The sequence below is a fragment of the Leopardus geoffroyi genome, chromosome E1 (assembly GCF_018350155.1).
Source record: "Leopardus geoffroyi isolate Oge1 chromosome E1, O.geoffroyi_Oge1_pat1.0, whole genome shotgun sequence".
Taxonomy (NCBI): domain Eukaryota; kingdom Metazoa; phylum Chordata; class Mammalia; order Carnivora; family Felidae; genus Leopardus; species Leopardus geoffroyi.
In genome coordinates this window covers 46,819,060-46,834,239 of record NC_059330.1, presented here as the reverse complement: position 1 = coordinate 46,834,239, position 15,180 = coordinate 46,819,060, and the positions used below count along the sequence as shown (strand labels likewise).

The 15,180-nt window shown below is 39.8% G+C and overlaps 1 protein-coding gene across 10 annotated transcripts in view; it reads left to right on the top strand.

The window, feature by feature from the left end:
• POLG2 (DNA polymerase gamma 2, accessory subunit) overlaps positions 1-15,180 on the top strand; it is a 31,035-nt gene that overhangs the window by 9,485 nt on the left and 6,370 nt on the right. For 2 of the 10 annotated variants that reach the window (XM_045490689.1, XM_045490682.1), the window contains 4 exons: positions 3,518-3,658; positions 5,823-5,903; positions 8,527-8,627; positions 11,054-11,253. In XM_045490689.1, coding sequence (XP_045346645.1) covers positions 3,518-3,658; positions 5,823-5,903; positions 8,527-8,627; positions 11,054-11,219 — 489 coding nt within the window. In that variant the 3' untranslated portion in view covers positions 11,220-11,253. Of the gene's footprint in view, positions 1-3,517; positions 3,659-5,822; positions 5,904-8,526; positions 8,628-11,053; positions 11,254-15,180 lie in introns of those variants that run through there. The other 8 variants (XM_045490692.1, XM_045490685.1, XM_045490684.1 and 5 more) reach the window with 7 other exon arrangements.

The following is a 15,180-nucleotide window of genomic DNA, read 5'->3' as shown; positions in this document are numbered from 1 at the left end:
CCCTCTTATATGCTGACCCAGTCTTTCATTTAATTTTTTTAAAATTTATTTATTTTGAGGAGGGGAGGGGCAGAGAGAAAGAGAATCCCAAGCAGACTCTGCATTGTCAGCACAGAGCCTGATATGGGGCTTGATCTATGAGATCATGACCTGAGCAGAAATCAAGACTGGGATGCTCAACAGACTGAGCCAGCCAGGCACCCCCATGCTGACCCTTTCTTTAAGTTTATTTATTTTGAGAAAGAGAGGGGGGTGGGGGTAGAGAAGGGGCAGAGAAAGAGGGAGCGAGAAAGAATCCCAAGCAGGCTCTGCACTGTCAGCACAGAACCTGACGTGGGGCTTGAACCCACAAACCATGAGATCATGACCTGAGCTGAAACCAAGAGTCAGATGCTTAACCGACTGAGGCACCCAAATGCCTCTATGCTGGCCCATTTTTGAGCTGTTGCAGATTTGAATGTTTAGATTTTCTGATTGGCGACAGGTGGAGTTTTTATGTGCTATTTGGTGACTAATCGAGTTTTCTCGTTGTTGAATATTTTCCCATAGCACCAACACCATCACATTTCATTTGGGGATATTCAGAACTCTTATGAAACCTGGTTAGCATAGTCATAGTTAAATAATCATTATCATAGTTAAAAACCAATCAGTCTTGTGACTAGGAATTTAATTTTTTTAGGTCTTTTTTTTTTTTTTTTTTTTTTTTTTTTTAACGTAATCGCTACACCTAGTACAGGGCTTGAACTCAGATCAAGGGTGGCATGCTCTTCTGACTGAGCCAGCCAGGGCCCCAGTCTTATCACTAGAAATTTGAAGATAATCTCTTTGTTATGGCTATTAGTCTGTTAATTTTTGTTCATTTTTTCACTATCTCCGTGAAAAATTCTCCATACTCACCATTAAATTGTTGCTCTTCCATTTCCGTGGTTCTCAAAATTGCTCATCATTAGTTGAACATGTTATAAAATAATAAGTAGAATTTCTGCTATTTAGTATGTTTTTTTGAAAGGCTTCTTGGGCTATTTGGTGTTTGTTTTTGGTAAATTTTACAGTTAACATCTAAATACATTCTTGGATTTTTTTGAGAATGGTGAAGTAGATCAGCAACGTCTGAAGAACAAAGTGAGTATAGAAAGAAGTTTATTCTGGATGGTATAAGAAATCAGATATTCTAGCTAAGAAGAGTTACCATTGGATACCTTGGCATCCTTGGATATCCAGTTATCAAAGAATTAGAAAACATTAGCTGCATCTGGTTGGCTCAGTCAGTAGAGCATGTGACTCTTGATCTCGGGGTTGTGAGTTTAAGTCCCACGTTGGGTATAGAGATTACTTAAAATCTTTGGGGCATCTGGGTGGCTCAGTTGGTTGAGCGTCTGACTTCAGCTCAGGTCATGATCTGGCAGTTTGTGAGTTCAAGCCCCCTGTCGAGCTCTGTGCTGACAGCTCAGAGCCAGGACCCTGCTTCGGATTCTGTGTTTCCCTCTTTCTCTGCTCCTCCCCGGCTTGCTCTCTGTGTCTCACCCTCTCTCAAAAATAAATAAACTTTAAAAAGTAACAATAAAAATAAAATCTTCATTGAAAAAGGAAAACATTAAAGCCTTCCGAATACTTAAACACAATTTAGTCTTTTTTTAATTCAAATGGCACCACAGAAGCTTGCAGTGCCTCAAGAGTTATATTAAGTATCATATCTATAAATGTGTACAAGATGTCAATTAATAGAGTTATAATAGAATCCCAGATTTCAGGAAGTTTACTGCCTTTTGAGAACAAATTTACATTAATCTTTACGGTACCATATGCCATAAAGATGGGTTTAAAATGTCAGTACATATATGTATTAGTGAAAACTATGCTTGATCATGGATAGTAGAAGTTGAGGATTGGCAAATTTTTTAAGTATCAGAATTACATGAATGTTCAGATGACAGTGATAACAGTAAAAAAAAGAATGAAGGTAGAACTGTTTATATGCAGAACCTTTTTAATTTTTAGAATTGACATTTTAAAAATTTTGAGATGGTTGTTTATCAGCTTAAAAGGAAGGAAAGAAGGGTGCCTGGGTGGCTCAGTTGGTTAAGCGTCCAACTTCAGCTCAGGTCATGATCTCACAGTTCGTTGGTTCAAGGTCCACATTGGGCTCTGTGCTGACAGCTCAGAGCCTGGAGCCTGCTTTGGATTCTGTGTCTCCCTCTCTTTCTGCCCCTCCACTGCTCATGCTCTGTCTCTCTGTCTCTCAAAAACAAATAAACATTAAAAAAATTTTTTTTTAAATAAAAGGAAGGAAATAATCGGTCTCTTATCAGTATCTGATTTATATCATACATTATGGTATATTTTACATTCTTAATTGTAGCCTTAAAGTAATAACTCCAATGCAGGTTTTTAAAAGATGTTTGCTTCTTATAAGAACTTTACATTTACATAGATTATACTCCAAACCCCTATCCCTAAGTGTACCAGTTGTTTTTTTCCTCTAAGGGCCTTTCTGAACTTTATTGTAATATTATAATCTGTATTATAACGCTCATGTAGGGAGCACTGGAAAAGTAGTGATGTTGGGGTCCTACTCTTGTCCAGGTAGTTGAAAACCTCTGGGAGTGGGGCCCAACACAAAACCTTTACATTTTATTCATTTATTTATTTTTAACAGGTTTTGTTTGTTTTTTGTTTTTGTTTTTGTTTTTTTGAGAGAAAAACAGAACAGAGGAGCTGAAGCAGGCTCTGTGCTGCCAGCAGCAAGCCCCTTTGGGGCTAGAACTCACAAACTGTGAGATCATGACCTCAGCCGAAGTCAGGTGTTCAACCAACTGAGTCACCCAGGTGCCCCAAAACCTTTACATTTTATAATTCAGGGCAGTTTTATGGGGCCCCTGGATGGCTCAGTTTCGAGCCCCACATTGAGCTCTGTGCTGACAGCTTAGAGCCTGGAGCCTGCTTCAGATTCTGTGTGTCTCCCCCCACCCCACCTGCTGCCCCTGTCCTGCTCGTGCTCTGTTTCTCAAAAATAAATAAACATTAGGGGCGCCTGGGTGGCTCAGTCGGTTAAGCGTCTTGACTTGGGCTCAGGTCACGATCTCACTGTCCGTGAGTTCGAGCCCCGCATCGGGCTCTGTGCTGACTGCTCAGAACCTGGATCCTGTTTCAGATTCTGTGTCTCCCTCTCTCTCTGACCCTCCCCCGTTCATGCTCTGTCTCTCCCTGTCTCAAAAATAAATAAAACGTTAAAAAAATAAATAAATAAACATTAAAAAAATTTTTTTTTTAATTCAAGACAGTACTAATACATAGTCAATTGAGATTTAATGATCTAATCTAAATCCTAATCTCCCTGAAAGCAGGAAATGTGTCATAACCATCTTTGTGGGTCCAGTGACTAGTATAGGCCTGGCCCAGAGTAGATACTTTCTTAAATGAATTTGTAAGTTTGTGTTCTGATTCTCTAAGTCTATAGTTTTAAGAGATAGCTCTGCTAAATGATACTTTATGTTTCTTCTACTTTTCTATGAAGGGCCGAGATGGACGAAAAAATGTGGTTCCTTATGTTTTATCTGTTAGTGGAAATCTAGACCGAGGCATGCTGGCTTATCTCTACGATTCTTTCCAGCTAACAGAGAGCTCCTTTACAAGAAAGAAGAATCTTCATAGAAAGGTGCTTTTAATATTTCAGAGATAAACTTGGGAAACTAGAAGTATATGTTTTTTTCACTCATGTTATTAGTATACTTGGTTTCTAACACAAACTGTGAATAATAAATTTCTTTTAGTGCAAGTTATTTTACTGTTTTTCAGATTTTTAGAATCTGGCCACGGGAATGATAAGCAGGTTCTCACAGAATAGAACAAGGCATTCCTATTGGGTAATCCCAGAGGCATTTCTGTTTGATCCTGGCAGACAGGTAGACAGAAATCTCTGATTCTTAGCTCCTGAGCCTTTCCCTCGGTGGCTTCCGTTTGTATCAGAGTGTTAAGTAGGATTATGTCACACTAGTAAGACTTGTGGTATTGACCTTCCTGCTTCTAGTCGGACCCCAAGTGGCTATTGAGTAGATCATAAGAGCTAGCTATGGGCCTGGATAAAGGACATTTTTAAGGGCTCAAAATCAAGAGAGAGGAGGAAAGAAAATAAATGACTAATGGAGCAAGATTTTGGAAGAAACATGAGGAGTCAAGGCAGGATCAAGAACACAAGTGGGAGGGATTGGTCTTGAAAAGGAATTATTTGAAAAAGCAGGGAGGAGAGAAATGATTGTATAGATAGGCTACCAGGGCTGGTTAGCCTTTGAAGGAAGTTTTCCTCATACCCTCTATTTTCTTAGGGAATTAGAAGGCAGGATTATTAACTTAAACTGGGGAGGAGTACGGTTTAATTGGCAAGAATTTAGAGTATTCATATCCCCCTTGAATGCAAAAGGGAGCTGCCCCAAATCAATTTCGACATGTTGGGTACTCAACTGGGACTGGAAACTGAATTTGTCCTACCACGCTGCAGAGCTAAGTGATTTATTATGCAGTGTTCATTTAGCCTGATAGGCCCCTAAAGTTGGATTATAGAATTGTTCAGGGGCTGGGATTTATAGGATGTATAGCAAACAAGGGGGATCCGTTCTTTCTCTCATATCCCACATCCAAACCGTCAGCAAAAACCATCGGACTCTGTCTTCAAAATACATCCTGTGTCTGACCATTTCTTACCACCAGCTGCTTCCACTCTGATCTAAGCCACCACCATCCCCTCCCTCTGGCACTGAATGACCCTTTTAAAAGGTACGTGTTACTTTGCCCGGCTGCTCAGAATATTCCACTCAACTCCTCCACTCACTCAGATGAAAAGGCAAAGCCTCCCAAGTGTTCCACAAAACCCTTCCCTTTTGACCTCACACGTCTGCTCCAGCAGCACAGACCTCCTTGCTGTTCCTAGGACATGCAGGTCATGCTTCCATTTGGCTGGGATGCGCCTCCTCCAGGACCCACTTGCACCTCTCAAGTCTGCCCCAGTGTCACCTCAGAGAGAAGAACTTCTCTTACCACCTTATTTAAAATTGCAGCGGTGCCTGGGTGGCTTAGTCAGTTAAGCACCCGACCTTTGATTTTGGCTCAGGTCGTGATCTCCCATGTCACACAGCTCGTGAGTTTGAGCCCCATGTTGGGCTCTGTGCTCATAACGTGGAGCCGGCTTGGATTCTGTCTCCCTCTCTCTCTGCCCCTTCTCCGCTCATGTGCGTGCACCCTCTCAAAAAAAAAAAAAATAAAGTTAAACTAAAAAAAATTGCAAACAGCCTCTCCAATCCACCACTCACCAGCACTTCCTGTCTCCTCCCGTACCACCTTCAAATATATGATTTACTTGTTTATTATCCGTTTATCCCCTCCATGAGGGGCAGGGAGTTTTGTCCCCCAGTACGTAGAACTGTTTCTGGCGCTAAGTAGCTGTTCAATATTTGTTGAGTGGATGGATGAATAAGAAAAGTGGTAAGTTTTGGCAAAAGAGAGTCCAAACGATAAGCCACATGGCTCTGGCTGGGTAGGGAAGGCAGTGATGCCAGGAAGGGGCATTTTGATTGAGGGAAAATGGGAGTTGTCAGAAAATGGGAGAGTAGCAAGTGAGCTTATTTCTGCAGAACATTTAAGTGAAGTCAATGAGCACCTGGATGTAGCCAGCTAAGTACATCATTACGTGATTTTTTTCTGACCTCAGCTAGCTTCCGTTTTCATACAAGATTTTACTGTTTAAGAAGCTCTATGTTTGTTAGTGCTTGTGTTATGTTTAAACGAGGTGTGCTGTCTTTTTCCCCCCCGCCTTTAAATTGCTTTAGGTACTTAAACTTCACCCTTGTTTAGCCCCTGTTAAGGTTGCTTTGGATGTGGGAAGAGGCCCAACAGTGGAATTAAGACAGGTGGGTTAAATGAATTTTAATGTCATGATTTTAATTATTACCATTATTTCAAACAAATGGGTAGCTTGCCATTTAAAATTTTTGATTTGTTTGATTTTTTAAATTAGTATTTTTTTATTTGAGAGAGAGAGAGGAAGTGGGGTAGAGGGGCAGTGGGAGACAGAGAATTCCAAGCCCTGGGGATAGATACCATGACCCTGGGATCGTGACCTAAACTGAAATCCAGAATTGGACACTCAGCTGACTGAGCCACCCAGGCATCCCTCATTGGCTTCTTAAAAAATTTAATTAAATGGCTATGGATAAATTCTATGGTTAATTATAGATAATTGGAACTATAGTATATAAAAGAAGCTGCATACAGTTCAGCGGATTTTACTGTTAAGTCATGCTTAGTGATAGTTGGATTTTTTAAATGAGTGTGTATAGTTTTGGTAATCCAAATATTTGTACAGATGTCTAGTGAGTTATTTCTTGCCTACTTACAATTTTAACGTAACACTTTTGATACCTGTTGATATAAACACAAGTTCTAGATCTGTAATCTTGTTTTGGTTTTTCTAATCTATCTAGCCTAATGAAATACTCTTGAGAAAAGCCAGGAGGGTGGTTTTAGTTTCTTTTGAGACCCCCCTTCACAGTGATGCTGGGTCCTGGGTGACTCAGACCCATCTAGCAACTGAGTGAGGACCCTAGCAAGATTCACCCAGCTTTTTTCTTCAGGGTCCTGTGGAGAGGTCTTGGGGGGAGGGGCAGGTAGTGCACACAGAGGAAGGGAAGGTAATGGTTTAACTTCCACTTTTCCCCCTGGGGTCATGGCAGACTCCCCAGCACCCTTGTAGGTAGAAGTTCCTTGGGGTTTTTTGCTTAAAGGACAAAAAAGAACTCTGCTCCTTAAATATTTGTCATTGTAATTGCAGGCCTTGTTCTGTTTTGGTTTTGTTTACGTGTAAGAATATAATAGTATTGTGTCCCGTGGGTGTTTTTAATTTACCAAAAGGGAGCATGTTGTATATCTTACTCTGTTTCTAACTTTTTTCCCTCAACAGTATGACAGAAGTTTCTGGGCTATGCAAGGGTTTTTTGCTGGTTATATATATGAAGATGGGATTACTGGGTAAAATGGATATGAATCCTTAATTTCACTATGTCAGTGAGATTGTCTCCATATTGGCTGCATGGTGTATTTGTATTCTCACTCATGGTGTGGGGATTGTCCTTATCCCATGTCTTCAGCACCTAATCATGCTTAGAGCCATTTCTCTTCTACCTTCCAAAAGAGCAAAACTTTTTTAAGTTTATATATAGCAGGGGGTGGGGGGCAGAGAGAGAGGGAGAGAGAGAATCCCAAGCAGGCTCTGCACTGTCAGCACAGAGCCTGATGTGGGGACTGATGCCACGAACCACGAGATCATGACCCGAGCCGAAATCAAGAGTCGAACATCCAACCTAATGAGCCAGCCAGGTGCCCCAAAAGAGCAAATTGTTTGCTGTCAACCACTAACCTGTTAAAATCCACAATTATGTTTACCTTTCTCTGTTAACTTCTTACTTAGATTTATTAATATTTATATTCTCACCTATCCCCAAAATATCAAGTACCTTAACACCCACCTACTTAGTTACGGTCTTTCCCTCGGAACTTGTTAGAAAGGCAGATTCTTGGTCCTCGCCACAGAGCCGCTGAATCAGAAACTCTGGTGATGCAACATGTGTTTGATAAACCCTCCAGGGGATTCTAATGCTAGCTGAAGTTTGAGAAACAGTACTGTCGCTCAGGCACTCCCTCCACACTCCCCAGTCCGCGATGGTCAGCCTCCCCACCAGGGACATTTGGTGTTGTCTAGAGACAGCTTTGGTTGTCAGTTGTGGGGAGAGGAGTGCTAAAGGTATCTCATGGAGGCCAGGGATGCTGCTAAGTATCCTGCGTCAGCATTCAGAGGGGGAGAAACCCTTCTCCAGATTGTTAAGGATGTTTAAAGTTTTTGCTCTGTTTTGCTTCACCATTGCTTGTTAAGAAAACTGTTTAATATGTAAATTATGTAATATTACTCCTTACTACTTCTGTATTTCCAGTCAGGCTTTTGTGCACAGCGTTCCACCAAAATCAGTCATTCTGTCCTGGAAACGTTTTCTTTAGTTGGCTTCAGGAACACTGTTGTCCCCGTTTTCATCATGCTCGTCTGACTACTTCTCCCTTGTTTCCTCTCTGCCTGACATGGTTGTACAACCCTGGGGCTCAGTGCCCTGCTCTCAGATGAGTTCACAGTTAGCACAGCGCTTTGGACTGTTTTTTCTCCAACAGAATCTGCTTTGGTTTTGTTGGTGTTTTGAATGATAACAATGATGACAAAAATTCCTGTATTTGGTATAAAATTTTCTCTCAGAGAATATTTGCATTTAGTATTCAGCTTTGCAGTGCTTAATTTCTTCATTTCCAGAGGAAGTATGCAGCTTATAAGTATATAGTATATGAATTGTGAACACTATTATCACATAACTAAAAGAATTTATGCCCATTTTAAACACTGGAAAAGGTGATTAGTGGTTTCATGAAAACAGGGTAATCATCCTAGCTACTTTTACTTCCTTCGTATTTGAATTTTATGTATTTTTTTCTCAGGTTTGTCAAGGACTATTTAGTGAATTACTAGAAAATGGAATTTCTGTGTGGCCTGGTTATTTGGAAACTGTGCACTCCTCACTGGAACAACTTTATTCAAAGTAAGAATTGTCTTTTTTTTTTTTTTTTCCAACATTTATTTATTTTTGAGAGAGGGAGAGAAAGAGAGAAACAGCGTGAGCAGGGGAGGGGCAGAGAGAGAGGGAAACACAGAATCTGAAGCAGGCTTCAGGCTCTGAGCCGTCAGCACAGAGGCCAACATGGGGCTCAAACTCATAAACTGCTAGATCGTGACCAGAACCAAAGTTGCATGCTTAACCAACTGAGCCACCCATGCACCCCAAGAATTGTTTGTGTTCAGAGTTTTTGATCCTGTGATGTTTCTTTATGAGTAACAAAAATCTCTTCTAAATATCCTTCTAAATATCTATGTATATCTACATAAAATTATTCCTAACTCTCCCATTTACAGAACCATGTGCCCCTAGTTAATTGCTATAGCAGGAACAGTATTCATCAGGTATATCTGAGCACATACTATGTGCAGCTTTAAGACTTAATGTCATGGACTATGTGTACCCGAGTTTATCATTTTATCAAGGATGCATTTGTGTGTATTAGACACATTTATTGAATTAGGAGTGAGGGAACATGAGTGGAGTGCCTTTTCCTTGCTTGTGTTGTGGTTTATTCTGAGGCTGAGTGGAAGATAATTCCATCCCAGACAAAGGACAGAGGACTAGTTTCAGTGATCAGCACCTCTGTTCACCCAGTTGATCCAGACACATTCCTGGATTTATCGTCCTTAACTCTTTCCTCTTCCTTACTTTTCACCTCCAGTTCATCACTACATGCCAGCCTGCCTCCTGAATAGTATCTTGGACCCATCTCTCGATCCTTAGTACACTGCCCAAGTTAAAGTCAACAGTGTCTTCTGGCTGGTTCTTGCAGTAATCGCCTGATCTTTTTTTTTTTTTTTTTTTTTTTTAATTTTTTTATGTTTATTTTTTGAGAGAGAGAGAGAGAGAGAGAGAGAGCATGAGTTGGGGAGGGGCAGAGAGAGAGGGAGACACAGAATCCAAAGCAAGCTCTAGGCTCTGAGCTATTGGCACAGAGCCTGACACAGGGCTTGAACTCACAAACCACAAGATCATGACCTGAGCTGAAGTCGGACGCTTAACTCAGGCGCCCCTCCTGATTGATCTTCTGTCTCTAGTCTTACCCCCTGCCATTTCATTAACTTCTGTTTTTCAAATAATCCATTCTTCCCTCCTTTGGGTTTATTTTGTTATCTTTTTTAAAAAAAAATTTTTTTTTTTCAACGTTTATTTATTTTTGGGACAAAGAGAGAGACAGAGCATGAACGGGGGAGGGGCAGAGAGAGAGGGAGACGCAGAATCGGAAACAGGCTCCAGGCTCTGAGCTGTCAGCACAGAGCCCTATGCGGGGCTCGAACTCCCGGACCGCGAGATCGTGACCTGGCTGAAGTCGGATGCTTAACCGACTGCGCCACCCAGGCGCCCCTATTTTGTTATCTTAATAACTTTTTGTGTTGACTATCTTTTGGGTGAAAAGTTGGGAAGCTTTATGTTTTTCTCTTCAGTTCTCTAGCAACTTGTTAAAATATGCCTTTCAGACGATGTCAGAGGAAAAACAGGTTTCTATAGATAAAGCAAGTAATGGTTTCATTGTATGTAAAACTGAAAGGTGCTGCCTGAACCTGCCAGTCCTGTGAGTTCTAAAATCTTATCCTTTGTGTCATTAAAGGATAATTGAATATTATCAAGTTACAGTTGTTTTTGAATGGTAAAGCCCAAGAGCTTTTTAATGGAATATTTATTAAGCACACTTACTATATTTTGTGCACTTTGATAACAGCAATAAACATGACAGAAAGGATTCCTGTTCTTATGAAGCCTATATTCTAGTGGGACAAAGTAGACAGTAAACAAGTAAATAGATAAATAGGATAATTGCTGATGGAATTCTAGAAAGAAAACAATGAGGTAGTGTAACTGGGTAAGCAGAAAGAAGGCCAGTGCGAATATATTCAGTTATTGCTGAACTAGAAACTATAAGTTAGCATACTAAGTTCTGTATTAAGCAAGCATGGTTTGGGTATAATGTATTGTACTCAAGATCTTTGTTACAGTAGTATTATAAGAGAATTTAGTCTAAAGTAATTTTTCTTGAATTGCATCCAAGTACCAAAAGGCTACAGTTATTCTGAGGTTCATCCATAATTTCACCCCAAATGATGCGTTGAGGTACCAGTGTTTATTTCTCAAATTTTAGTTTTTTATGACTTTCCATCTATTACAATAATTCAGAGAAACTTTATGAAAAGTTTACTTTGAATACAATTTGGAAACTTTGAAAAAGTTTTTTGGTCTACCTTTCAAGCCCTGCCTTTGAGTTTTGTGACTCTGGAAAGTGACTGGATTCTAAAGTAATTAAAGCTGGTAGTATGGTGAATTTACAATTTAATTTGTGCTCATGTGTTTTGTTTGACTACTTTTTCCCTCAGATATGATGAAATGAGTATTCTCTTCACAGTTTTGATTACTGAAGCTACTTTGGAGAATGGGTTAATACATCTGAGAAGTAGAGACACCACGATGAAGGAAATGATGCATATATCCAAAGTAAAAGACTTTTTAATCAAGTATATATCATCAGCTAAGAATGTATAGATTTTAATGTTTATATAATAAATATTCTTCCTTCCTAATTTGATTGTCTTCTATTAACTTAGATTTGTTTTTAGCACCTTTACACTTATGAAGTAGACATTTTCAGTGCTTTTTTAAAATTCAGTTTTTATTCCTTATATATCTTGATGTATTCCATTCTATCAGAAATATGTGCAGCTACAAGAAACAAAAATCCCACTATATTGGGTGCCCCTAGTTGGCTCAGCTGGAAGAGCATGTGACTCTCGAATCTCAGGATTGTGAGTGCAAGACCTACAATGGGTGTAGAGATTCCTTGAAAATAAAATCTTAAAAATAATCCAACATATTGGATTAAGCAAATTGTAGTTTGTTTTTCTCATAACAAGAAGTCCGGGGGGGTTGCCTGGGTGGCTCAGTCGGTTAAGCGGCTGACTTCGGCTCAGGTCATGATCTCGCGGTCCGTGAGTTCAAGCCCCGCGTCGGGCTCTGTGCTGACAGCTCAGAGCCCAGAGCCTGTTTCAGATTCTGTGTCTCCCTCTCTCTGACCCTCCCCTGTTCATGCTCTGTCTCTCCCTGTCTCAAAAATAAATAAAAACGTTAAAAAAAAATTAAAAAAAAGAAGTCCAGGGGGTGGACTGTCCAGAGCTGGTATAAATTATTTCAATTATAGTTAGGGACCCAGGACCCAGGCTCTTGATATCTTTCTATTCTACCATCTTTAGTATTTGGGTTTTTATTTTTGTACTTGCTGCTACATGCACATAAGGTGACTCCTGTCTAGGCTTCTTGTCCACATTCTGGTTAGGAAGAAAGTCAAAGAAGCAAGAGCTAACCAGCCAAAACTCTTTCCTTTTTTTTTCAAAAAATTTTTTTAATGTTTATTTATTTTTGAGACAGAGAGCATGAACAGGGGAGGGTCAGAGAGAGGGAGACACAGAATCGGAAGCAGGCTTCAGGCTCCAAGCTGTCAGCACAGAGCCCGATGCGGGGCTCGAGCTCACAGACCGTGAGATCATGACCTGAGCCAAGGTCGGACGCTCAACCGACAGCCACCCAGGTGCCCCAACTCTTTCCTTTTTAATTGGGAAAGTAAAAGCTTTTCCAGGCATCCCAATTAGAAGACTTATTTACATTTCATTGGTCAGAACTGGGTCATCTGGTCACTCGTAGGCCAGTCACTATCTGAGCGGATGAGAATATCATGATTAATTTGGATCAAACACAGTTTATTCTTTGGGGCTTTAGTAGTGTCTTCTCTCTGAAATGGGTTCTACTATCAGGAAAGAAGGAGTCTTTCTAGAATCTGCCACATGTATATTGTCAAATACTGAAGATTAACGTAAAACTAAACTTTCAAAAATTAGCACATTTATTTTTAAAACGCAAAATAAAATGTTAGATGGCATGATCTAGTGTTACAGTGTATTTTGTGTCTGCTTCTCATAGATAAAAGAAATCTTTAGACTTTTGTGTGCTGATTATGTTTGTGTTAATTATGCTGTCATTACTCACTTGGCAAAAATTCCAAATATATGGACAATAGTGTAATTGACTCCAAATACTATGGCCCAGCACCAGCAACCATCAGCCTGTGAACATCTTGCTTCCTCCCCCTAACACCACCTTTCCATTCCAGTTTGAAGCAGATTACGGGTATCATTTCGTCTGTAAGGATTTCAGTTAAGTATCTTTTGTTAACCGTTATCCCACCTAAAAACATTAATACTAGATGATATGAAGGAATTATTGACAATTTCCTTGGGAGTCTGATGATGGTATTATGGCTTTTTTTTTTTTTTTTAAACATCCTTATCTGAAAGAGACACATACTTAAATATTTTTGAGTGAAATTATACGATATCTGAAACATGCCTTAAAATTCTCCAGTTAAAAAAAAAGGGGTGGAATATAGATAAAAAAAATATCTCTGAGTTGTTGGAGGTGGGTGATGGGTACATGGAGGTTCATTGTAATGCTTTTCTATTTTTTGCATATGTTTGAGAATTTTCATAATAAAAAGTTTTTAAAAACAATTTTTTTTTTTTTTTAATGTTTATTTATCTTTGAGAGAGAGCAGGAGAGGAGCAGAGAGAGAGGGAGACAGAGAAGCCAAAGCAGGCTCTGGGCTATCAGTGCAGAATACGATGCGGGGCTTGAACTCAGGAACTGTGAGACCATGACCTGAGCCCAAGTTGGATACTTAACTGCCTGAGCCACCCAGGCACCCCAAAACCAATTCTTTAATATCAAATATCCACTTGATTTTCAATTGTCTCATAATTTCATAAAATTGAAGTGGATTGTTAGGTCTTTTAGTCTCTCTTATCCCATAAATTTGAGCTCTCTCTCCGTTTTTCCTTTTTTAAGAAATTGGGCTGCTTATTTTACAGGCTTTGTCACTGTTTGGACCGTGATTACTGCATCCCCATGAGGGTTTAACCTGTTCTTCTCTATATATAATTCCTGTAGAGTGGAAGTTGGATCCAGAGGCTTGATCAGTTTCAAGTTTAATTTGGGGGCAGGGGCGGGGAGACAAGATTTTTCCTAGGTTGTGTTCTCCCATCAGGAGGCAGTAATAAATGGTGGTTTCTCTTTTGGGGATGCTAGCAATAAGTCGTTGATCAATGCTTAGGTCAGTCAGTTCATTAGAGGTGGCAAAATGGTGATATTCTGATTTTCTTACATCTTCATTCATTAGTTAGAATACTTCTGTAAAGAAAAACATCTCTTGGGGCGCCTGGGTGGCTCAGTCGGTTAAGCGTCCAACTTCAGCTCAGGTCACGATCTCGCGGTCCGTGAGTTCGAGCCCTGCGTCAGGCTCTGGGCTGATGGCTCAGAGCCTGGAGCCTGCTTCCGATTCTGTGTCTCCCTCTCTCTCTGCCCCTCCCCCATTCATGCTCTGTCTCTCTCTGTCCCCAAAATAAATAAACGTTAAAAAAAAAAATTGAAAATTTAAAAAAAAAAAACATCTCTTACCTGCTTAGAGGTATGAGAGAGGTAGGATAAATGCTGATTCGTCCCCTTTAAAGTTGTTCCTTTTGATGTTCAAATTGTCCTATCTTTAGCCAGTGGGAGCTTCTTCAAGTTGGCCTGGAGTCCTTTTGACATAACTTTAGTAGTGTTTGATAGCTTCCTTGGTATCTAATGTCTGATCTAGAGATTGTATATTTCAGAGTTTCTCCAAGAAACCCTGGTTCCTTTTAATGGAAAACAGTATTTGGATGCTGTACTCTGGGTACTAGGGGTACTGATAGGTAGAAAGTGGACTTTGTGTCTAGGCCTTTTCAGTGTTCACAACGAGCATGTGTGTGTGTGTGTATGTATATGTTTTAATCAGCTTTATTGAGATATAATTTATCTTCAATAAATTTACCTATTTTAAATGTACAAATTATGCATTTTAGATAAATGGGTAACTACTACCAGAGTGACAATATAGAACATTTCCATCACCCCCAAAAAGTCCCCTCATGCCCTTTAGGACTGCAGGGGTTTTACTTAATCTCTTTTATCAGACATTTGTATTCCCATTCCAAAATCCCAGTTCTCAGGACTATTGAGGGTAATGATAAAATTAGAAAGCCACATCCCACAACTGCTCATTTGTTTTATTTTACCTTAATTACATCAGTCTCAGAATTGTAATACCAATATGACCCTTGTACGTCTACTTAAAAGTTTAAATTTCATTTTTGCATTTTGGGGTTCAATACTTAGTTTTAATATAACTAAGAATTTTTTAAGTTTTAAAACATTTTTCTAAAGCTCTCCGTTGTACTGACAGGTCCCTTTATTTAGGTACCTTTTCCTTTTAGGGGCCTCAGCCTTCACAGGAGATTGTATTCCTGGTTTGACTGCTAAGGCATCTGCACTAATTGGCAACATAGAATGTTTACACTGCAGGTGAGGTAAGTAATATTTATGGAGGTTTTTCCAGATCACAGATGTCCAGCTGGAGTTCTACATCAGAATCCCCTGT